Source organism: Betta splendens, chromosome 2 (genome assembly GCF_900634795.4).
Source record: "Betta splendens chromosome 2, fBetSpl5.4, whole genome shotgun sequence".
NCBI classification, from domain to species: Eukaryota; Metazoa; Chordata; class Actinopteri; order Anabantiformes; family Osphronemidae; genus Betta; species Betta splendens.
Window position 1 is genome coordinate 6,424,680 of NC_040882.2, and position 26,403 is coordinate 6,451,082.

General features: G+C 40.5%; 1 protein-coding gene across 2 annotated transcripts in view; it reads left to right on the forward strand.

Annotated features, from left to right (window-relative positions):
• The window catches only part of mgat5 (alpha-1,6-mannosylglycoprotein 6-beta-N-acetylglucosaminyltransferase), an 89,458-nt gene that overhangs the window by 32,309 nt on the left and 30,746 nt on the right, over positions 1-26,403 (forward strand). For both annotated transcript variants that reach the window (XM_029174901.3, XM_029174908.3), the window contains exons 10-11: positions 1,092-1,225; positions 6,201-6,334. In XM_029174901.3, coding sequence (XP_029030734.1) covers positions 1,092-1,225; positions 6,201-6,334 — 268 coding nt within the window. The remainder of the gene's footprint in view (positions 1-1,091; positions 1,226-6,200; positions 6,335-26,403) is intronic.

Here is a 26,403-nt window from a genome sequence, read left to right on the forward strand (position 1 = left end):
TCACCTGTTTAATCTGATATCTGTGGCGCATGTGATGTGGCCAGACCTTGTGGCCTCCTTTTTAAAAAATGAATGTAAAGAGTTGAGCGTAGTGAATTGGAAAAAAAACAAAGGTCAGGTTGTCTTGACTTAAAATGGCAGACAGGATTATTTTAGGAGAACATATTCATATGCAATATGAATGCCTTAATGTTACCTTAAATTCCTATATGGTATATGATATATAGAAGTATATGAAACCTTACTGTGGTCTTGGTGTATCTGTAATCTCTGACAGACGTTTTCTGTTATATTACAGCGATTTAATAATGCAGCACACTGTAGGCTCTGATGTTGTTTGATTAATGAAGATAATAATAACAACACATTGTTGCTAAAAGGAATTATTGGTGCCTTATGTAAAGGCAGTATAGTATAAACCAAGAGCAAAGGTTGCTCACTTAATACCATATTGTGATATATTTTTCCCAGCTGAATGGTGTCTGCATACATTTTTAATAACATCAGGGAAGGCAATTATGCAGCCTAATAATTTTATAAGACTGGCCATTAAATCATATGACAGTTTATTATTCAGCTGTTATTTTGAGCCTTGGGGTGTGCAGAAATTTAACATACCTCCAAGTGGATACATGCCTATCTGATGTCATGGATTCCTGTACTATACTTGGTGAATTTCAGTAGAGACAATCTTGGTATACACTACATTTATTTTATTTCTTACTAACTACCACTTAAAATAACATTTCTCCATGACAGCTTGATTATATTTCTTTCCAGTATCACAGTGTATGAGCAGACTCACCTTCTTCCACATGTGAGACTGCATGTAGGCGTATTTCTCCTGATTCTGCATTCAATCTAAAGTTTCCTCCGGGTGCAAGTGTTTCCCAGCTCTCTGGTCTCCCAGGGCCTTTCATAGTTCACATAGCCAGCTACATTCTCCTAGGTGAATGGATGATTGAATAGGTGTGTGTCCTGCTTTAGTGTCCCAGTCTGTCTGTTTACTGTACATCTAGTTTCTTCTTGTCAGTTGCTCTGCTGTGCATTCTCCGTACACTCTGAACATTAAGTTCTCTGTCATGTTCTAGATGCATGCTGCGGGTGCTGGATTCGTTTGGGACGGAACCCGAGTTCAACCATGCCCATTATGCCCAGTCCAAGGGCCACAAGACACCCTGGGGGAAGTGGAACCTTAACCCACAGCAGTTCAATACCATGTTCCGTAAGTTATTAAAAGCCAAAATCGTTCGTCAGCTGATGACTGTTTGTGCAGTTGTGGTCTGGGTCTGCAGGATTCACTACAATTGGTAATGAAAATAAGATTACTTGCTGTTAATTCTTTGAGTCAACATGCAAACCTTGTGAAAACGCCCTTAATCCGTTGAAATGCAAACTTCCTCAAGCATGTTGTGGACAGCCTTCTTCACACATGACTCTCACAAGTCTCATCCCTTCAGCAAGTTTCCTACTCTTTGTTGAAACAAGCTGTAAAACATGGCTACTTGCTGTATAAATTATATACAGTAGCTTATATGTTTATTACACCATTGGCTGTTTTTCATCTTTACATGAGATGCTCAGGTTAAATAAAGTAACGCAGTTCTTAAGAGAATATTATCAAGCTGATGACAGGAAAGTATTAAGCCAGACACCGCTCTCTATTTTATTGTAATTATAAATGTAGGACGTACAGTAAGAGTTTTTATTGCTCTGCATGTGCATCACTACTGTTATTGCAGAATCCCTCTGTGGTGGAGGAAAGCACATTTACTGAACTGGATGAGAGTTGGCAGTGGGGAGCAGCTGGTGGGGAGGAAAGGGAGCCAGCCCCCTGGGGTATTGACCTTTACCCCATGGCTAAGAGAAAGTGAAATGTTACCTCCGTAGTCCTCGTTTGTTCGAGGCATGGATCTCTCTAGATTACCACATGTACCTGAATAGGGCTTTTGTGTGTTGAATAGGCTATGTCTTTCTCATAACACACTGGAACTTCAGCACAAAATCCAGTAAAGAGTCGCTAGGTTAGATGGTATCGCTGGTAAAACAAGTGCAGGGTGGTGAGGCTGAGTGTAAAAACCACAGAGTGGTACCACTTCCAGGCACAGGAGATGAGGCATAACTGCTTTTTCTTCCTTTTACAAAATCCTCTTGTGTCTTTAGAGAGTGTTTACTGTGCAATAGAAGGAGCATTTGACATAACCACTTTAAAGGACATTGATGTAGTTTTCTCAGGTTTGTTATGGTTGATCAATGTTTGAACAAAGGCTTAATAGGTGGAACATTTAATGTTTGTAAAAGGATGTTCAAAGGTAATGTATGTTAGGTTTCTATGAAGTATCTTCCTATAAGCGTTGCAACAAAAACATTGGCTCTACAAAAGTGATATCATCAAGGAGAGGTCGAAGTATCTATCAAAACTAATATTACATAGAATATTTGTCTTGACTCTTTAATTTGTGTTTAAACTATCCAATGAGAATGTACAGTATGTGTAACAATTAACAAACAAGGTTCCAGTAAGCAATTTGTCCATGGTTTGGATTGGTTTGTTACCATTAGGCCATGTTCTATAAATCACTGGTTAGGGGAATTGGGAGTGTGTGGCCTCGGGCCAATAAGACAAGACAAGGCCAAATTGACTTCATTAATCTATTTCAGAGTTGGGATAACGGGGAGTGTTTTCTGGTGTACAGTTTGTGTTTGAAACGGCTGTGCATATTAGTTTCCCAATAAAAGTCATTTATAATCACAAGGGCTTGAAAATGTGATGAGTTAACCTTTTGTAGATCAGAAGTTTCATTAGATCTAATTTATTTAATGTCCAATTTATTAACCCGAATGCAGAAACAAAGGAAAACATGAATGGAACAGTATTGACCACAGATAGATAGATACAAAAAGATTTTCACTATAATTTTTGTTCCCTTTATCCCCCTGCCCCAGTCTTAGTGTTACTTTTCCTCCCTTTAAGATCTCTCATATTGTGTGACCATTGGAGCCCTGGTAAAGCATGAACACTTCATAACCAGTTTAAGACAATTTTACGTGTAAGTAACTGCGTTGTGCTTGTGAATGCACAGAAAGGTGCTTAATCTGTGAAACAGGGATTATACAGTAATAGCATCTATAGCATCTGCTTGTGTATGTACAGTACTCCATGTTGTTCCTGTATATCTCAGCCTTTGAGTGTTTTAATAATCTCTTATAGAAATGATTGATACTGGTCAAAGGTCAATCATAAGAGCAAATAGTATTTATCTTTGAAGCATTGCCAGTTACATAATTGACTTTGTGATCTGCAAGGACGATAGTGTACGCCTGTGACTGATATTGTCTCTCACCCATTCAGTTGGCTGGAGTGCTGTGTTCTGGATTTTTGTCCCCAGCTTGCCTTTTCCGCTCCGGCGCACATAAACACAACTACCCTGTTCCATGTGAAACCTTTTCAGGTAGCAGGCAAACAGAACACCTTGGTTTTAAGTTTGATATCTACAGTATGTGTTCCATGCAATAGCATTATCTGCAGTGCAAGACCTACAGTATAGTAGTGCATTTCTTTTGGTCCTCTGTACTGACTCTAGGAAACATTGCCAGCATGAGTTGAAAGTAAATAGTTGCTTTTGCACTGGTGCTGCTGTTGTATTACAGACATTAGCTTTAAAGCAGAAGTTCGATATTTCAGGAAGTGCAGCTAAGAGATAGATGGGATCAATACCACTTCAATGCCTGTGTACTAAATATATAGCTAGAGTTAGCAAGTGACTGTAAACAGAGGCATGTAAGGTGTCGCAGGACAGATTCTACATTCAGACTGGTGTTTTTATCCTTTATGCTAAATAACCCAACTGACTACTGTGTGTAACGACATACATACCATATGCCAGTTGACTGAATATGAAATGGAAAGTTTGGCTAAATTAAGGCAATACTTACTAGTAATTTAGTATTTAAATTGCTAGTACAATATATTGTGAGGATGTCATTGGTTATGAGCTCCTTAGCACATGCTAATGATAATATAGTGAAATTACTAAACCAGTGATTATAGCTCTTAACGTTCATCCCTGTGCTGCTGGCCGTACTGTAGTGCGTCCTGGTATGGTACAGCAGATACCGTGAGATACATTTCAAACTCATCCATGCCACAATCTTTTTGTCTGAAACTCACCATTCAGCCCCAAACAACTTTAGGTGGAGATGAGTGATGTTTGCCATTCAGTTTGTCTTTATTGCTGAGCTCACAAAACCATGACTTAGTTTCTTGTGAAATGTGTTGTTGGTCACATAACCCCTTGTCCGTCTCACTTTCATTGATGGTGATATTGTATTGTATAGTCTGCCTTTACTGGTGATTTAGTGGGAACTAAATCTGAGCTCCTCATCTGCCATCTCACTTTGTCCGGGAGGTGGATGATGGATAGATAATATCTATGGCTATACCCGGGTGGACAAACATTTACTCCCAATGTAACCGCTGTCATACAAAGCAAATCTCCTCCCACTCCGTTTTGTCAAGAACAACCGCCGCAACTCTTTCCCGTTTGTTAGCTGCCATCTCAAGAAGCCGTGGTAAGTTGAGTGGCATTTTGAGTGAAAGCTGCACAGAGAGAGGAGGCATCTGTTGCCAAAAGCATCAAGAGGACCCAACACTAATTACCAGCCTGTCCTGTTTACAATGCTCGTTTGGTACATGTTTGAACTGCTGCCTCCCACTACTTAGGACCATCTCTGACATCACACACTGTACATTTCATTCACGTCATTCTTCATTTGTAGATGCTGATTTACTGTATGTAGCTGATTTATATATATCTAAGTTGTATGTATATGTATGCTGTGTTCAGACTTACTGGGTTTCAGGGAATGGCAACATAAAAGGTGTTAAAAACAGCTATTCTTCTTGTTAGAGTTACTGTTTTATAAACCATTAACTAGACACTTTATATATTTTGAGAACAGTTGTTCCATTGAGCTCTTATAACCTCTACTCCTACATTCTTATTGTCTCTCTGTCTCACACTCACACAAACACAGTGAAATAAGTATGCGCCATAAAAAAACACCCTTGTGCTCCAGCCTCATTGGCTGCTGCTTTGCCCAGATAATGTACTGTATGTCATGGTGATCTTACTTGTCAAGTCAGGAAAGTGAGAGTTTTGTGTGTAAATATTGAAACACCAGGTAGTATAGTACCCAAAACACACCACTGTGATGAAAACAGAGCTGAATAGACTAGGTGGTGTTGCAGTATTGCACAAATACATTGGCATCCTGACATGAATTGTAATAAAGTGTCTTATCTTGTTGATAGGAGATAAAGAAACATATTTGTCACTGTTCAATAATGACGTGGTTCAATGTGGGTCTCATTTACTCCTACCTGCGTTTCCTGTGCTGTTTCCGCCTGACTGTGTTTAGACAGACCAATGTGTGGCTGCCTGAAGAGAACAAACATTTGCTTTTTGTTGAAAGAGAAAATGTCACATTGCAGCCAACACCCTGACAAAAACCTATCTGCTTTATTTGTTGCGCAGTGGAACCTTTCCCCATATGTCAGTGCTACTTCTCCTTATCTACCACATAAATCACGATACAGCAGCTGTATTCCTGTCAGCTAGTGTTCAACACAGTGGTTAATCCCCTCTGATTACATCAGGTGTTGTTAGCCCAGAGGATATTGATGGTAATGTAATCTGACATGTTTAAATGAAGGCAGGTTCCTAAGTTTTCGTTTTTCGTTCGTTTTTTTTTTTTTTTTTGCTGTCATCAAATACTAATTTAATCTACTATACTTTGCTTTTACAACTAATTTTGGTCTTTAGAATATGAGATATGGTCATTTCTGACAAAATATAATCTGTCCACACACCAAAGTCTTGTCTTTACACTCATTTTACAAGGCAGATGGCATTTAAGTAAAGCCCTGCCAACTTCGGCTTCTTCACTGGACCCGCTCCTCTTGGGGTTTCCATAGTAACGAAACATTCCTGGACAATAAGCAAAGAAAAAACAAACATCTGAGTGCTTGTTGAGTGCTCCTTCTGGTATCATGATCTGTGTTAGACAGAGGTTGAAATGGTCTCAAGTGAATAGAACAGTACAGTTACTTCTTTCTTTCTATCATTTGTTTTGCCATGGACCACATTTAACTGCATTATATCTAAATTTGTGTCTGTTTCTTTTCTCCTTTGCTGCAGCTCACACACCAGACAACAGTTTCCTGGGGTTTGTAGTGGAGCAGCACCTCAATGCCAGTGATATCAGGCACATTGATGACATCAAGAGGCAGAACCAATCCCTAGTCTATGGAAAGGTCGACAACTTTTGGAAGGTAATGTGATATTTCATGGAAACAGTGCATTTTGTTCTTCTTCTGTCTTCACTGTATTATTTGTGCTATTCTAGACACCAAGGCTGATCTGGCCACACTAAAAAGTACACAGATACAGTACATGTGCATAAACATACAGACTCAGACCTTTTCCGAACCGTAAACATTCCCACGGATCATTTTTGCTCACAGAAATGCACTCGTGTATTTGTTTTGAAGATGAAAGTGGCAGCCTCCAAGCATGCCAGAGAACACCAGTACACCAAGGATAACCCGTTTTCAGACCTCTGAGGGCTCTGCAGTGAAACTCTTTGAACAACCTTGAACAAAACTTTCACAGGAAACTTAATAACAGTCTTGCTTAGGAGCTCAAATTCAGCTTATCACTCTCTCCGTGGACTTTTTAATATATTCAAATGCATGCTCACACTGCGGTACAGAGACCAAGGGATTACTGTATCCTAGACAAAAACGACTTAGAGCCTTGGAGAGATTTGCACATTGTTCGGCATGCCATGGATGGTTGGATTACTGCCTGGGCCTTGATGAGCTTTCAGCCATCACTATGTATGTTTTACAGTGGGTCACTCCAAATTCCAGTTCACTTTCAAGGTGTCTGAGAGAGAGTACCTCTCTGGGATGATTAAGAGTTTGTCTTAATGTCGTCCATAAAGTGATCTAAAGTGATCTGATGATTAAAAAAGGCAAATCTACCAAATGTGTCGCCTTCTGTTTTGCTGTGATCAATACAGCCCTCATGAGCCCTTGTGCAGTTTTATTATCACAGACACACTATTGGGTTCTAATTTCCTGATTTTTTTATCCTGTAGTAGCTGGTGATTCTGTAGGTTGTGGCCACTATATCAGATTTAAAATGGAAGGCTGAAGCGGGGCTTCCGCTTATAGCAAGGGGCATTAGCTGCTAATCAGACTCCCAAGTGTGTTCATTACCTCCTGCTTTTAATTAACGGGACATTTTGGGGTCCAATGATAACGAAGTGCCTCACGTCTACTGTACTGTTAAACAATCTTTAACTAACCACAGCCGATTTTGTTTAGGTAAATATGAGTATTTCAAATATTAAACCCAGATCGGTTGGTGCGTTTGTATAGTGGATAAACACATTCTCTCTCAGGTCTTACTGTATGTGATATTAATAAGCTGATTGCAGACTGTGTCTGCAGAGAGGTCCATTATGGTATTTGCCCAATTGATTTAAACTGGGATCATTTACAGTGAAATTGGGTGTTCCGTATTTTGATGGGCACCTCTTGTGAACCCTAAACCGTTAGATGTGATGGAATGAGCAGGCCTGAAAATGCAGACAGAAGATCCGGAGAGTGAAAGAGTGCAGAATGGCAAGTAATTATTTTGTTGTTGGAGTCGGTGGCGAGACTTAAAGTAAAATGGCCAGACCACCTCTGAGGGAGCTGTTTCCATAGCAACCCAGTTTGAGGAGTAGAAAGGCGAGCAAGAGAGTGTGACTGCTTGTCTCCTCTCTATATGCACGCACACGTTATATTTGTAATAGCAACACATTTCCTGTCAACTTGTGGTTGGTGGTTTTTTGAATACACATCATAGTCAAAGAAAAAGAAGATATTTATAACACTGACAGTTTGTCTGCAGGTTCATCTGCATCACCTTTCTAACCAAAAACATGAACTAATATCACACAAGGCTTTTACTCTACCTGGACTAATCTCACCAGTGTGTTAAAATAAGCACATAAAATGAAGATCAGTTAAAGAAAGCATTTGATGGAGAACGGCACCTACAGAAAGGTGAAAATAAGTAGGATGTACAGAGAGGCAGAGCTGCAGCCCCTTGGCAGCACATCAAAGGACATGGCGAAGAAAAACTGATCACACACACACACACACACACACACACACACACACTTGAAGGGCAGACATATGCAAAACAGGAAGGGCACAAATCCTGCAGACAGGTGTGTTGCACGCCCTTTAGTTTTACTATGTTTCTCTGATCTGATGAAGCAATCTATTGTGCCTTTGCACTGGTGTGAGTGCCAGTATGGAAACCAGAAGATGACGTTTGAGGAAGGCGCGAAGCTGGACTGGGAAATGTTATTGTAGCTATTAAATCGACTCCTTGTGTGACAGATGTTTTATTAATTGTAAGATATTTGCAGAGGTTGCATTTTTTTTATTGCCTTAGTCTGTAAATCAGCCTGACGTTTGTTGTTGTGTCTAGATTAAATAATTGCAAAGAAAAAGAGGAAAGGACTTTCAGATGATCATTGACGGAAACTGTAATTGACTTTCCAGATCAATAAGAAAACGAGTATGCAGCAGCCCAAGATAATTAACAGAGAAATAAATTATAATATAAACAATGGGGTCGCCATGTTTACCAGATATTAATAAAATAATTTCTAACTCGAGCAAAGTACTACAGTAATGAGGCTTGAAATGTTCTGCACCTTCCTGCTGGCACCTGTTTTGTTTACTCCATGCTTCACTAAATAGATACAGTAACCTGTATATTAATGTATGGAGCTTGTGCTTTGGGATCCCCTTTGGTGCCATTAGCTTTTGCATACAAGGTGCAATGCTTTTAATTGCACCCAGTGATGCGTGTCAGGTAACAGGTGTTTCCGTTGCTGCAGGAGAGCTGGGAGTAATGTAGCTGCTGCTGCTGTTTCCTCTGTTCTGGGCTTTGCAGCTCTACTAGCTTACACTACGTAGTCCACATAGTAGATGGTCACCAGCCACATTGCAATAAAAAGATGCTACAGGATGCAACCAGACATAACCAGTTACAGATTGCCATGTGTAATTGGGTGTGACAGGGCATTAAAGTATATATCTTTGCTAGAATGTTTGCCAAGTGCTTCCTGATACTCACTTATCACCACTTATGTCCCCCACGCCGGGGGGTACCTTAGCTGTGTTGATTGCATCACAGTGCTGCTGATGAAGGTGTGTATAAGTACATGGGGCATTTGGTCCAATTGTTCACCTGTGGTGGTTCTGCTTATCACAAATGAAGAGTTAAATTGTGTGCATAATGACACTTTGTACACTTCTGAAGGTATTGGTATTGCAAGAAGAGCTTGTATGCAAATCACCCTATGTTAAGTGTGGTATCTGCATGACTGCAGAGATGTTTGTGTGTAAAGTGAGCTCTGCGTGAAAGTGAAAAAATATTTTCCTCAATGTCTGATTAATAGAGAAGTGAATTCTTGTCCCGACTGACAAGCTTGCAGCCTTGAGGCCCTGAAGTCTGTCAGGTGGAAGTGATTTCAGATCGGAAGATGATCTGAGCTGCGTTTGATGTCAAAGGCAGTTTGATGGGTGAATAAGTTGACTCGTGCACCTGTGTGCATTCTGATGAGGCACTGTGTGCATTCTCTACTCACTGAGGTTACTGCGGCACAGTCTAAGTGTTGCACGCGGGACGTTTATCATTTGAAGCCTGGACACAAAATCGGTGTTGAGATGAAACTGGGTACATAATGAAAATGCAATAACACTTGTATCGAAAGAAGAACATGAGTTGGGAACATAGGAGAGGCGGCATAAAAGACAGTCACTGAAGAGGATGGAGATGACGTAGTTTGTTTGAGTGTTTTATCAGCCAACATTGATTCGTTTTATCCTTTTTGAATCTGACTGTGCTGCATTCTACGATAAAATATGTGCTCAGACATGGGTCTGTGTTCTGATAAGGCCAGGAGGAGACCAATACTAAAAAAAAGACATACGTTGCTGCACAGCTGATCATGTAACCACAAATGTGAGTGGGGCTGCAACAACAAATCGATATTATTGATAATGATTGATGGCGGAAGTTATCAATTATGATTTGCCGTTATCGATTAGTTGGCCTGCTCATTTTAAGGCGCGGCGAAAAAAATAACGCAGCCGCTGGTGAAATGGCGGAGAAAATCGATCAACCAGCTGCAGGAGAAAGGCTGCGTCCTAATTTCTTCATCTGAAATATAATTATTAAACACAGACAACGTTAACCTTCCTGAATAAGGAAAAAAAATTCCCATAACACCTGCAAGTTTGCAAGTTTTACAAAGTTCAGATCTTGGATTGTAAATACTACAGAGAGAAGCATTTAACGGCAGCATTAAAATATGATGACATGTTTTAGTGGTTGGAGCCCAGGAGTCTCTGTGAAGTTCTCCTGTGTCTACGTGGGTTTTCTACCACAGCCAGGTTGACTGGAGCTGCTGCAGATCTTTACAACAGAACAAAACTCGGCTTGCTTTGTTTGTTATTTTGGACATAAAGGTTTATTATTCAAACACTACTTTGTGTCTTATGAGATTTAGAGTCAAAATAAAAGTGTAGTTGGGGAAAAAACCCTAAGGCATTTATAATAAGCAAAACATCAAATATTTTCATTTTTGTAAATCTGATTAATTGAACAAATAATATACAGATTAACCACAATTATCAAAATAAATGTTAATTACAGCCCTAAACGTGAGCAATAGAAAATGCCTCAACTTTATTTTCCTGTGTTCATTCAACTAAAATTGTTGTTACGGCAACTTGAAGTTTGTCACCTCATGTACAGTAATCCCCAACTGTAATACAAATACACTGCTCTGTTATGGACACAATCCTCCAGAAGCTAAGCCAGTGTTTACACTGTAGAGAAGGTGTGGATAAATGAGGTATAAAGTGGCCCTCAGAGTACAGAGACTGGGACTAAAACCTGATGATCATTTATTGGACAATTTAGCAACTTTACTACTTCCTTCGTTAAAAAGCTGTTGAGTGCTGCATGTAGCTCTCCATGGCATCAGCTGCGAGTTAGTGTAGCTCAACCTGTTTTGCCCTCACGGCCGGGCGGAGAGTCTCAGAGGTGTTGTTTCTGAGCCAGAAAGCCTTCTTCCCTGGACACTCATCCTTCAACTCTCCCCTCTGCCGACAGAGAGCTGCCGCCGCCGCTGCTTCCGTTTCCTCTCTGAGCCAGCCTTTACAAATTCCCTCTGATTTACAAGGTCAAAAACTCAGCACCTCCTCCTCCTCCTCCCGCTTCAATCAACCTCTCCAGCTAAAGCCGTTATTTTAAACTCCCCAAGCATGTGCTCCTGTACAAACCACCACAGTTGATATCCCTCCCAGTGTCAGATCGCATATTTTGTCTGCACGTACATGGTACATCCCCGCACAGTATAGATGGAGAGAGAAGTACCTGCTCTGTTCTGGCAGAAACACATGAGCTTTCTGAGGACATGCAGGGGAAGCAGCTTAGTGGCATCACTCTCCATGCTGCCGGTTTTACAAAGTCATAACCTAATAATACCTCAGTGTGCCGACAGCAGAGTTAGGACTTAAAGTTACGTTATTCCAACTGAGCGCTTCCTGTGAGTAAGGCGAAATCCAGCCATGCTCCAGAAAGCATCTGGATGTGATGTGCTCTGACCGGAAGCTTTTGTGGCAACTGCCTCGAAGAATGAGTTAATGAGTAGATCTAAGTCCACAAGATGTGCTATTACATAACTCCACAGCAGAACTGTTTTGGCAATTTTAAATGGGTTTAAGTTTGGCAGCTCTATCCTAGCACTTGGTTTGTTTGTTATACAAAGCTTTATGATCAAATTTACTTTCTTGCACTCTGCATTTCCTTTCTTCATGCTTTACTTTCTCTCTCCTTTTTTTTTTAAACCTTGCTTTTCCACTTGGTGCCCTCCCTCTTTCCCATTTCCCCCTTTTGATTTTTCCTTTCTTTCATCTCTTGCTTTTCCTACCCTTTGCCTTTTGGCAGAACCCTGCCTTTTCTTGTTACTTTCTTGTGTTCCCTCAATTAAAAACTAGCTCTTTAACCCGTCTTTTCTGAGCTTGGAGTTTTTCCCCATCCCTACAATTTATCGGAGTTCAGAGAGCATCTGAATATAACATTTGTTGTGCGTTAACAAAACACAAAGCTCTAGTGATTATAGAGAATTTAGACAAATAATTTATAATTTTATGATTTATGGTCTTTGTAATGCAGAATTTGAATTTAGTGTTTGTTCCAGACTCTTAGCTGCGCTTTTTACATTACACACACCAACTTCCCTCCCCAAGCAACAAGCTTTGGCATTTGGAAGTGACAGAGGCTCAATATAATTTGGTTATAACATTAGATTAAATTGTTCCCACCACGATTATTCATAGGTCACATCAGAAGGAGCATTACAAAGATAAACTTGAGCACCTTAATCTTAGTAAATAATTTCACAGAATTTTAATATAGGTAACACTCTATTGTAGCAATGGTTTTTTGGTTTAGACACTTGTACGCCAAAAAAAAAACATAATTGTTGATGTGATGAACTTTATATCATACAGTACTCAGAGGTCATATGTCACGGTTGTGTGGTGTCTGTATGTGCAGGCAAATGATCCGGACCAGTTTTTGAGGAGCTTTTAATAGGGTGATGCACAAGGGAAGAGTTCCGCTGGATGAATGCTGAGGATCAAACGTATGGCTTGATAGCGCATGGGTCATGCCTCGCGCTTCGGGCAAGTCAGAACTCCAGGCAAGGAGAGGAACAGTGCATGGGTGCTGGTAAGTGAAACGGGTTGCAAACAGAGAACAGTCAGAGAGTATCATGTAGTCACGGTCTCCCATCAGAAACATCTGTAGATCCATCAAGACTATTGGGGTTGGTAGAACAAGTTTTTGAACGTGTTAACATACTTTTTTTCTGTAATATTTTCACAGGGAAAACCCATTAGAACACCAGATAAGAAAGATGGCCACATGTAGTGCCGTAATACATCATAGTGACAGAATAATACATAAATCACAGATGAATACACCCAATTGGAGTCACAACCAGCTACTGAAACAGGTGCCAATGATACATAAGTTTTTCCTATAAAGCTTTGGAACTACTTCGAAAATATACATCTGAATATTCAAGATTGTTGACTATTTACACATATTCTGGACATTTTCACAAACAAGACTGCTTCCATATCTTTTAGCCTGTTTGATATAGATGCATTCAGGTATGAAAACTTCAACGTCTCACCAGCCTCATTTTATATTAGGAAGGGGGGACAGAGGGTAATTGGTGGTGAGGAGACCGACGATTCCATTGTGTCCCGACTGGTATCGGCTCCCAACACTGAATAATGTACTCCACACTTCCACGGCCTTGTGAATAATTCACGCCACATTCCCATGATACCTTGGTGGCTTGATGCAAATCAGCACCCTTTAGCAAAGAAGACACACCCTTATCTTTGTGACAATGTCTTGCTTCATTTTTTGCTTTTCTCTTCTGTTTGAATTTGTTTGTATAATTTTGAGACTTTTCTTTTTGTCTTACCATGTCTTCATTTCAGCTTGGTAATCTCTCGACCACTAATCTGCACATATTAATTCTCTGACTAGTGTGTGCTGGCCCATAGCATGGCTTCACTACAAAAATGTGTTGGCCTCAAACCACCTGCTGTGTACTTCACTCCTGCACATTGTGTTCTTTCTCTCAACATTTGAAAACTGTGTGTGTGTGGTTTTGTGGTGTGTTTATACTTATGTGTGCATTTCCTTCTCTGCATGAAATGAGGAATTCTTCTGCATTTATGATAAATTAGTGGGCTTTCAATGTTTTAAAGCTTTCCTCTTTCACTGTGAAGTAAGACCAACTTACAGTTATATTAGTGACCAAAACTGGGGGGTTTTAAATATTCCTAACACCAAGGCTATATTTTATAGATATTTTTTGTTTCTCCACATCCTGGTGCATTGGGTCTTTTTGACAAGGAGTCGGGCTTCAAGATAGGGGCAAAAACGCCTTCAGTGGTGTTCCACTGGGAGAATTGGTACATGGAGTGATCCTCATAACCAACACTGCTGGGGAACGGAGAGGCTTGCGCGGGTGTGAAGGGTTGTGGGTCAGGCGCGAGCCGATCCGGATTGGCAGGCTGGTTCAGGGACCAGGGAGTGGTAAGGTGGGGAAGGTAGGGAAGTGGTTCCTGTCGCAGATGGATTGAGTGGTGGGGGGCTGTCCTGGTTGGCGCGATGGGTGAGGGGGGGGAGCGATGGGCCATACGTCGCTTCTGCCCTGGCAGCTCAAGATCCTACACGACACTAACACGACAATACGCCTTTAGTCGACCTTCCAAAGGCTGGGTGTAGTAAATTTGATTGTTTTTCATAACTTTTTTTTCTTTTTTCATAATTTTTGCATCATTTGTTGTACATAGTGTTGAATTCAAATACATCCTTATTTATAGGACCTCATAAAGTCAGTGACGAATATAGTCAATATTCATAATGATTACCCTTCAGCATTTGCATATCATTTTACTGGTGGTATTCAATACAGTACAGCTTCCAAGCTTGTTATCATATGGTTGGTGTTGATAGTGTTTATCTTCTAAGTAGAACCTTTCATACTTTGTGCGGCTACAGCAGCATCAGTGAATGTTACTTGGTTACTCCCATCATCGATCATTAATTTTTAATGTTCATAGCCGTGGCTGAGGTTCATCTCTGAAAGCTACAAAAATCATTGACTAATGCTACTCTCGTAATGAGAGTTTACTCAGTCTTACCTCCTTTGTTTATAATTTCTATCCAGAATCTCAAACATTGTGTTCTTTTCAATTAAAAGTTTCATCTCTCTTTCTATTTATTTTTCCATATTACCATTGGTATTAATACAAAACCTTCTACACAGAATCACTGCCGAAGGTTATGGGGAACAAGTCCAGTTGTCCCACTCAGGGTGATAGGTGGTTGGCTCATCTACATTGACCATTGTTGGGGGCTTCACCCAATCAAGAACACTGGGGCCCTCCTGGGTCCCTACCATTAAGTACTTTAAAAGCGGTTACACAGGTCGTGTGCTAAGGTATGTCAGCATTTCAGTCCGTGTTTTTTTTTGCCGTTTTTACCACAGTTTGATGTAGGCAGGTGTAATGAGGAATGGTGATCTAGGTGGTCATGTCAGGATATAACAGACGTTTGATGGATGTTTGTTGATTTTGACTAGTCAATGTGATCAGGCCGCTGCCACGACTGAGTGTATGTAACTGTTGAAACTGTTCTAACATAAAGCATTTCTTGCAATAGATACACAAGGTTTCTTCTACATATATATCCAACTACAGACAGCATCTAACCCCACTGCTAGACAGTTCCCCAGATTATCGTCATTACATGTATTCAATTCACCATTTCTGTGCAGTCATCACTTTAAAACCTCAAAACGCCGTTTCTACAAGTGATCATGTGAGGCAATCTCAGCTTGATCCTTGATGGTTCTTTTCATCTTGTATCCTTTTGTTTTGAGCATAGCTTATATTAAAGTTCTTTCCCTATCATTGTGTCGCGCAGCACGATTCAGCAATTGTACAGTTTTCTACCTTGTGCTATGGCTGCCACTTGGGGGCAGTTTAAGCTGCTTCTTTCATATTGGGCAATGGGCCGTGGGTGAGTTTGTCTGGGAGAGGTGGGACAAAGCAGTCTATTTTCTGCTCATACATTCTACCACAATTTCCCAAAAGGATGAAGGAAGCGCCTGTGTGTCGTTGATGTTTTTCCACCCACTGAGTCTCATTCTCTTCAATTGCTCCACTTGGGGGGGGAGATGTAGACTAGGCCCTCCTGTTTGGTTTTGAAAAGCTCTCTCATCTCAACTGGCAGGAAAGAAAGGAACAATGAATCCAGGGGCACTAATTGGTTCTGCTAGTTCCTCCTCCCTTTTCAAGCGGTTTTGTTTGTTGGAACATACACCCTTTAACTCATCATGCTCCCTTTGTGCCCGGAGGAAATTGATTTGGCCTCATGATAATGCTGGTCTATATGGCCTGTTTCCTACATTATTTCTCCCACATGATTTGCAGCAGTTATGTTAGCGCACTAATTGTCAGAACCCTTTCATATCTTCACTTTGTGAAGAAGACCTCTATCTTCAGATTGGTGGAATTTTCCTGTCTTCTTGCCACTTATGCACCTGTCGACTAAAGGGGCCTTTTACTTTGCTGTACTGCGCATTACAAGTGGATATATTTTTGCCTTTTGTCGCCTGGGGGGGGGGGGGGGGGGGCAAGAAACCAACTCATCTTGCCGCAAACAATACAACCATAGTTATTGTGCATTTTTGTCTTTAGGTTTCGGAATAAATTAGGCGTCTGTCAGATTCATCTGTTTTAATGTGTTTTGGGTATATGCTCCAGTCTGGCTAATCATTCTTTTCATGGCCTAATGTTCAGTATATTACTGCCTCAGAGAATGGTCAAAACGGGTCCCAGTGTTGCCCTATTGTTCTTTTCCATTAATCCTTTCATCCAATAAACTTAATCGGGCAGTGCACTTTTCATCTGTCATCAACAGTGACTAGCAGGAAATGTGCCAGTGTGTACAGGGTTAAGCTTTCCTACTACAGTAGCTTTTACTTTGGTTTCATTCTGTCAATAATTAAATTAAATTAATTTAAAAAAGTAAAAGTAAAAAAAAGTCCGGTAGAGTAATGATTTCAGTTAGTTAGGTCCGTTTAGTGTCATCTCTCAATGTCTTTTTTTTTACAGTAAATGCCTGCAACCAAGACTGTGTTGTGTGGTATTTGTGTTCCGTAATGTGGATTATGCTCCTGCTAACAGTTTATCCATGTCTGTGTCACTATATAATCGGTGATACTAGCTAGAGCTTTGCTGTGGTTTGTGATCAGATCACCTGTTTACTGATATCTGTGGCGCATGTGATGTGCCATACCTTGTGGCCCTCCTTTTAAAATGAATGTAAGAGTTGAGCGTAGTTTGGATGGAAAAAAAACAAAGTGTCAGTTGTTCTGACTAAATGGCAGACAGGATATTTTAGGAGAATATCTATGCAATATGAATGCCTTAAGTTTACCTTAAATTCCTATATAGGATATGATATATATAGAATATATGAAACCTTACTGTTGGTCTTGGTGTATCTGTATCTCTGAGCAGACTTTTTTTTGTTTTTCTGTTTATTATCCAGCAATTATGATGCAGCACACGTGAGGCTCTGATTTGTTTGATTATGAAAGGATAATATAACAACACATTGTTGCAAAGTGGAATTATTGGGTGCCCTTATGTACAGCCGTATCAGTTATCAACCAAGAGCAAGTTGCTCACCGTAATACCATATTGTATATATTTTTCCCAGCTGAATGGTGTCCTGCATCATTTTTAATAACATCAGGAAGGCACTTATGCAGCTATAATTTTAATAAACTGGCCATTAAAAATCATATGACATTTCTTATTCAGCTTGTTTTCTTGAGTCCTTGGGTGTGCTTTGAAAATTTAGACATACTCTCCAAGTGGATATCGATGCCTATCTTGTCATGGTTCCTGTACTATACTGGTGGAATTTCGTAGAGACAATCTTGGTATGTACACTACATTTATTTTTTATTCTTACTAATCTTACCACTTAAAAAACATTTCTCCATGACAGCTTGATTATAATTTCTTTCCCAGTATCCACTAGTGTTGAGCAGACTCACCTTCTTCCCACATGTGCGACTGCATGTAGGCTATTTCCCTGATCTGCATTCAATCTACAGTTTCCTCCGGGTGCAAGTGTTTTTCCCAGCTCCTCTGTCTCCCATGGCTTGTCAGTAGTTCACACAGCCACGCTACATTCTCCTAGTGACTGGATGATTTGAATAGGTTGTGTGTCCTGCTTTATGTCCCAGTCTGTCTGTTGACTGTACATCTAGTTTCTTCTTGTCAGTTGCTTCTGCTGTGGCATTCCTCCTTCACAATCTGAACATTAGTTCTCTGTCTGTTCTAGATGCATGCTGCGGGTGCTGGATTCGTTTGGACGGAACCTAGTTCAACCATGCCATTAATCCCCAGTCCACAGGCCACAAGACACCTGGGGGACGTGGAACCTAACCCACAGCAGTTTCAATCCATGTCCGTAAGTTATTACAAGCCAAAATCGTTCGTCAGCTGATACTGTTTGTGCAGTTGTGGTCTGGTCTCAGGATTCACTCAATTGGTAATGAAACATAAAGATTACTTGCTGTTATGTCTTTGAGTCACATGCAAACCTGTGAAAACGCCCTTAATCCGTTGAAATGGCAACTCCTCAAGCATGTTGTGGACTAGCCTTCTTCACACATGACGCTCAAAGTCTCATCCCTTCATAGCAAGTTTCCTACTTTGTTGAAACAGCTGTAAACACTATGGCTGCGTATACCATTATATCAGTAGCTTATTATTGTTTAATTACACATTGGCTGTTTTTTCATCTTTACATGATAGCTCAGTTAAATAAAGTAACGCAGTCTTAGAGAATATTATCAGCTGATGACAGGCATATTAACCAGACACCTCTCTCTATTTTATTGTAATTATAAATGTAGGACGTTCACGTAAAGAGTTGTTTATTGCTTGCATGTGATCACTACTGTTATGCACATCCCTCTGTGGTTGAGGAAAGCACATTTACCTGAACTGGATAGAGGTTTGGGCAGTGGGGAGCGCTGGTGGGGAAAAGGGAGCCAGCCCCCTGGGGTATTGACCCTTACGCCCATGGCTAAGAGAAAGTGAAATGTTTACCAGTCCGTACCTCGTTTGTTCGAGGCATGATCTCTCTAGATTACCACATGTACCTGAATAGGGCTCTTTGTGTGTTGAATAGGCCCTATGTCCTTTCCATAACACACTGAACTTCAGCACAAATCCCTAGTAACAGAGTCGCTAGTTAGATGGTATCGCTGGTAAAACAAGTGCAGGGTGGTGAGGCTGAGTGTAAAACCACAGAGTGGTACCACTCATTCCTAGGCACAGGATATGAGGCTAACTGCTTTTTTCTTCCTTTTACAAATCCCTCTTGTGTCTTTTAGAGAGTGTTTACTGTGCATATCATGAGCATTTGACATAACCACTTTAAAGGACATTGATGTAGTTTTTCCAGGTTTGTTATGGTTGATCAATGTTTGAACAACAGGCTTTATAGGTGGAACATTTACATGTTTGTAAAAAGGATTTAAGTTTTTTTTTGCCCAAATGTAATGTAGGTTTCTATGAAGTTTCTTCCCTATAGCTGTGCAACAAAAACATTGGCTCTACAAATGATATCATCAAGGAGAGGTCGAAGTATCTATCAAAACTAATATTACATAGAATATTTTTGTCTTGACTCTTTAATTTGTGTTAAATCTATCCAATGCAGATGTACATCATGTGTAACAATTAACAAACCAGTTTCCAGTAAGCAATTTGTCCATGGTTTGGATTGGTTTGTTACCATTTAGGCCCATGATCTTCCTGGTTAGGGGATTGGGATGTGTGGTGCCTCGGGCCAATAAGACAAGACAGGCCAAATTGACTTCATTAATCTATTCAGCAGTTGGGATAACGGGGAGTTTTTTCTGGTGTACGTTTTTGTGGTTTTGCAAACGCTGTGCATATTAGTTTCCCAATAAAGTCATTTATAATCACAAGGGCTTGAAAATGTGATGAGTAACTTTGTAGATCAGAATTTCTTAGATCTAATTTATTTAATGTCCCATTTATTAACCCAATGCAGAAACAAAGGAAACCATGAAATGGAACAGTATTGACCACAGTATCGATAGATACAAAAGATTTTCCACCTATAATTTTGGTCCTCTTTATCCTCCCCCGCCCCAGTCTTAGTGTTTTACTTTTCCTCCCTTTAAATCTCTCAATCTGTGTGACCATTGGAGCGCCTGGTAAGCATGACCCTTCACTAACCAGTTTACGACAATTTTACGTGTAAAGAACGTGGCGTTGTGCTTGTGAATGGCACAGAAAGGTGGCTAATCTGTGAACAGGATTATCAGTATAGCATCTATATGCAACTCTTGTGTAGGTGTACAGTACTTCATGTTGTTCCTGTATTCTCAGCCTTTAGTGGGTTTTTTTTAATAATCTCTTATAAAAGAATTGATACTGGTCAAAGGTCAATCATATATCAAATATGTATTTATCTTTGAAGCATTGCCAGTTACATATTGACTTTGTGATCTGCAAGGACGAAGTGGTAACGCCTGTGACTGATATTGTCTCTCACCATTCAGTGGCTGGAGTGCTGTGTTCTGGATTTTTGTCCCCAGGCTTGCCTTTTTCCGCTCCGCCACATAAACACAACTACCCTTGTTCCATGTGAAACCTTTTCAAGGTAGCAGGCAAACAGAACACCTTGTTTTTAAGTTTGATATCTAACGCATATGTGTCCATGCAATAGCATTATCTTTGCGTGCAAGACCTACAGTATAGTATGCATTTCTTTTGGTCCTCTGTACCTACTCTAGGAACATGCCAGCATGATTGAAATAGACTAGTTGTGCTTTGCCCTGTGCTGCTGTTGTATTACAGACATTGCCTTTAAAGCAGAAGTCTCGATATTCAGGAAGTGCAGCAATAGAGAATAGATGGGATCAAGTCCACTTCAATGCTGTGTACAAATATATAGCAGAGTTGCAGAGTAACTGTAAAAAGAGCATGTAAGGTTCGCATGACAGATTCTACATTCAGACTGGTGTTTTTTCCTTTATGGCTAAATAACCCAACTGACTACGGTGTGGTAACGACATACATACCATTGCCGTTGAGCTGAATATGAACTGGAAAGTTTGGCTAATTATAAGGCATGACTTACTATAATTTAGTATTTAAATTGCTAGACAATAATATTGTGAGATGTCACTGGTTATGAGCCCTTAGCACATCTATGATATATAAGTGAAATTACTAAACCAGTGATTTAGCTCTTAACGTTCATCCCTGTTGCTGTCTGCCGTATGTAGTGCGTCCTTGGTATGGTACAGCAGATACGTGAGATCACATTTCAAACTCATCATGGCCACAATCTTTTTGTCTGAAACTCCCATCAGACCCCAAACAACTTTGATGTGGTATGACGTGATGTTTCCATTCAGTTTGTCTTTATTGCTGACTCACAAAACCATGACTTATTTTCTTGTGAATGTGTTGTTGGTCACATAACCCTTGTCCGCTCTCACTTTCATTGTGGTGATTTGTATTGTATTCTGGTCCTGGCCTTTACTGGTGATTTAGTGGAACTAATCTGAGCTCCTCATCTGCCATCTCACTTTGTGGGAGGTGGATTGATGGATACGATATATCTATGGCTTATCCCGGGTGGACAAACCTTTACTCCCAATGTAACCGCTGTCATACAAAGCAATCTCCTCCCACTCCGTTTTGCAAGAACAACCGCCGCAACTCTTTCCCGTTTGTTACTGCCATCTCAAGAAGCCGTGTAAGTGAGTGGCATTTTGAGTGAAGCGGCACAGAGAGAGTGAGGCATCTGTGCCAAAAGCATCAATAGGAACCAACTAATTCCAACCTGTCTGTTTACAATGCCGTTTGGTATCATGTTTGAACTGCTGCCTCCCCTACTTTGGACCATCTCTGGACATCACACACTTTACACTCTCATTCCGTTCCATTCTTCATTTTAGATTCTGATTTACTGTATGTAGCTGATTTATGATATCTAAGTTGTATGTATATGTATCTCGTGTCAGACTTACTGGGTTTCATGGGATGCAACATAAAAGTGTTAAAACAGCTATTCTTTCTTGTTAGATTACTGTTTGTAAACCTTAACTAAACACTTTATATATTTTGTGAGAACATTTGTTCCATTGAGCTCTTATAACCTCTACTCCTACATTCTGATGTCTCTCTGTCTCACACTCACACAAACACCAGTGAAATAAGTTAGCGCCATACAAAAAACCCCTTGTGCTCCAGCTCATTGGCTGCCTGCTTTGCCCAGATAATGGTACTGTAGTCATGGTGAATTCTTCCTGTCAGTCAGAAGTGAGAGTTTTGTGTGTAATATTGAAAACCAGTAGTATAGTACCCAAAACACACCACTGTGATGAAAACAGAGCTGAATAGACTAGTGTGGTGTTGCGTATTGCACAAATCACATTGGCATCCTGACATGAATTGTAAAAGTGTTCGTATCTTGTTGATAGGAGATAAAGAAACATATTTTCACTGTTCAATAAATAGAGTGTTCAATGTGGGTCTCATTTATACTCCTACCTGCGTTTCCTGTGCTGTTTCCGCTGACTGGTGTTAGAAGACCAATGTGTGGCGCCTGAAGAGAACAAACATTTTGCTTTTTGTTTGAAAGAAAATGTCACTGCAGCCAACACCCTGAACAAAAACCTATCGCTTTATTTGTGCAGCTGGAAACCCTTCCCCATATTCCAGGCTATTTTTTCTTCTACTTATCTACCACATAAATCACGATCAGCAGCTGTTTCCTTCCAGCTACGTGTTCAACAACAGTGGTGTAATCCCTCTATTACATCAGGTGTTTGTTACCAGAGGATATTGATGTATTATCTGCACATGTTTACAAAAGGCAGTTCCTAGTTTTCGTTTTTCGTTCGTTTTTTTTTTTTTTTTTGGCCTGTCATCAAATACTAATTTAATCTACTATACTTTGCTTTTACAACTAATTTGTGTCTTTAGAATATTAGATATGGTCATTCTGACAAATATAATCTTCCACACGCACCAAAGTCTTGTCGTTCACTCTTTTACAAGCGCGATGGCAATTTAAGTTAAAGCCTGCCAACTTCGGCTCTTCATGGACCGCTCCTCTTGGGTTTTCCATAGTAACGCAACATTCCTGTACAATAAGCCAAGAAAAATCAAACATCTGAGTGATTGTTGAGTTGCTCCTTCTGGTATCATGATCTGTGTTAGACAGAGGTTGAAATGGTCTCAAGTGAATAGCACAGTACAGTTTACTTTCTTTCTCTCATATGTTGTTTTGCCATGGACCACATTAATGCATTATATCTAATTTTGTGTCTGTTTTCTTTTCTCCGTTGCTGGCAGCTCACACACCAGACACCATTTTCCTGGGGTTTGTAGTTAGGCAGCACAACTCAATGCCAGTGATATTCAGGCACTTGATATGACATCAAGATGGCAGAACCAATCCCCTAGTCCTGATAGGAGGGAGGTGACAACTTTTGGAAGGTCAATGTGATAGTTTCCATGGACAGTGCATTTTGTTCTTCTCTGTCCTTCATCGTATTATTTGTGCTATTCTAGACACCATGCTGATCGGCCACACTAAAAAGTCACAGATACAGTAACCATGTGCATAAACATACAGCTCAGACCTTTTCGAACCTAAACAATTCGCACGATCTTTTTGGCTCACAGAATATGCACTCGTTATTTGTTTTTGAAATAAAGTGGCAGCCTCCAAGCATGCCCAGAGAACACCAGTACAACACCAGATAACCCTTTTCAACCTCTGAGGGGCTCTGCAGTGAAACTCTTTGAACAACCTTGACAAAACTTTCACAGCAAACTTATAACAGTCCTTGCTAGGAGTCTCAAATCGCTTATCACTCTCTCCGTGGACTTTTTAAATATATCAAATGCATCTCACACTGCGGTTCAGAGACCAGGTATTACTGTATCCTAACAAAAACGACTTAGAGCCTTGGAGAGATTTGCAACCATTGTTCGCGCATTCCATGATGGTTGGATTACTGCCTGGCCGTTGATGAGCTTTCAGCCATCACTATTTAGTTTTTACACCGTTGGTCCCTCCAATTCCGTTCACTTTCTAAGGTGTCTGAGAGAGAGTAACCTCTCTGGGGAATTAAGAGTTTGTCCTTAATGTCGTCCATAAAGTGATCTAACGTGATCTGTGATTAAAAAAGGAAAATCTACAATGTGTCGCCTTCTGTTTGCTGTGATCAACACAGCCCTCATGAGCCCTTGTGCCCGTTTATTATCACAGACACACTATTGGGTTCGATTTCCTGATTTTTTATCCTGGTAGAGCTGGTGATTCTGTAGGTTTGGGCCACTATATCCAGATTTAAATGACGGCTGAAGCGGGTTCCCTTATAATCACAGGGGCATTAGCTGCTAACAGACTCCCAAGTTGTTCATTACTCCTGCTTTTAATTACGGACTTTTGGGGGGGGGGGTCCAATGATACGAAGTGCCTCCCTCTACTGTAACTGTTAACTCTTTAACTAACCACAGCCGATTTTTTAGTATATAGTATTTCAAATATTAAACCCAGATCGGTTGGCTTGCGTTGTATAGTGGATAAACAACATTCTCTCTCAAAGTTCTTACTGTATTGATATTAATAAGCCTATTGCAGACTGTGTCTGCAGAGGTCCATTATGGTATTTGCCCAATTAGATTTAAACTGGATCATTACAGTGAATTGGGTTTTCCGTATTTTGGATGGCACCCTTGTGAACCCTAAACCTTAGATGTGATCGGAAGGAGCAGGCCTGAAATGGCAGACAGAAGATCCGGATAGTGAAAGAGTGTCGAATGGCAGTAATTATTTGGGTTGTTTGAGCGTGCGAGACTTATAGTAAAATGGCCAGACCACCTCTGAGGAGCTGTGTTCCATAGCAACCCAGTTTGAGGAGTAAAGCGAGCAAGAGGTGGTGACTGCTTGTCTCCTCTCTTATATGCAACGCAACGTTTATATTTGTATAGCAACACTTTCCTGTCAACTTGTGGTCTGGTGGTTTTTTGAATACCATCATAGTCAAGGAAAAAGAAGATATTTATAACACTGACAGTTTTTCTGCATGTTCTCTGCATCACCTTCTAACCACAAACATGACTAATCACACAAGCGCTTTTACATCTCCTGGACTAATCCACCATTGTGTGTCTTAAAAATAAGCACATAAATGAAATCATTAAAGAACAGCATTTGATGGACGACACGCACCTACAGAAAGGTAAAAATAGTAGGATGTACAGAGAGCAGAGCTGCAGCCCCTTGGCAGCACACAAGGACAATGGCGAAGAAAACTGATCACTACACCACACACACAACCCACACACACACACAAACACACACACACTTGAAGGGCAGACATATGTCCAGACCAGCGAAGGCAAATCCTGCAGACAGGTGTGTTGTCACGCCCTTTAGGTTTTACTATGTTCTCTATCTGGATCAGCAATCTATGTGCCTTTGCACTGGTGTGAGTGCCAGTAGGAAACCAGAAGATACGTTGAGGAAGGCGCGAGCTGGACTGGGAAATTTATGTACTATAAATCGACTCCTGTGTGGACAGATGTTTTTTATTATTGTAAGATATTTGGGCAGAGGTTCATTTTTTATTGTCCTATCTCTGTATCGCTGACGTTTGGTTGTTTGTCTAGATTAAATAATTGCAAAGAAAAAGAGAACGGACTTCAGATGATCATTGACGGAAACTGTAATTGACTTCCAGATCAATAAAAAACGAGTAGCAGCAGTCCCAGATAATGGTAAAGAGATAATATAATTAAACATGGGTGGCGCATGTTTTTACCAGATATTACTAACACTAATTTCTAACTCGAGCAAGTACTACAGTAATGAGGCTTGTACATGTCTCATGCACCTTCCTGCGGTCACGTTTTGTTTACTCCATGCTTCACTAATAGAACAGTAACTGTAGATTAATGTATGGAGCTTGTGCTTTGGGATCCCCTTTGGTGCCATTAGCTTTGCATACAAGGTTGCAATGCTGTTTAATTGCACCCAGTGATGCGTGTCAGGTAACATGGTGTTTTTCCGTTGCTGCCAAGGAGAGCTGGAGTACCTTTAGCTTGCTGCTGCTGTTTCCTCTGTTCTGGGCTTTGTCAGCTCTACTGCTTCACTACGTAGTCCACATAGCAGATGGTCACCATCCACACTTGCAATAAAAGATGCTACAGGATGCAACCAGAACATACCATCGTCGATTGGTCTGTGTTATTGGGTGTGACGGGCATTAAAGTATATATCTTTGCTAGAATGTTTGCCAAGTGCTTTGCCGAGTACCACTTATCACCACTTATGTCCCCCACAGCCGGGGGGTCCGTAGCTGTGTTGATTTGCATCACGTGCTGCTGATGAAGTGTTATAAGTACAATGGGGCATTTGGTCCATTGTTCGTTCTGTTCTTGTCTAATGACTTTAATCTTTTCCCGAAACTCGACGCAAATTCAATTTGATAATTGGTTTCTCTTTCCACAATTTCCATCACCATTTGCAGCTGAAATATTGGCTTTGGAGCAGTTTTACACTCTTTAAACATTCATAGTTT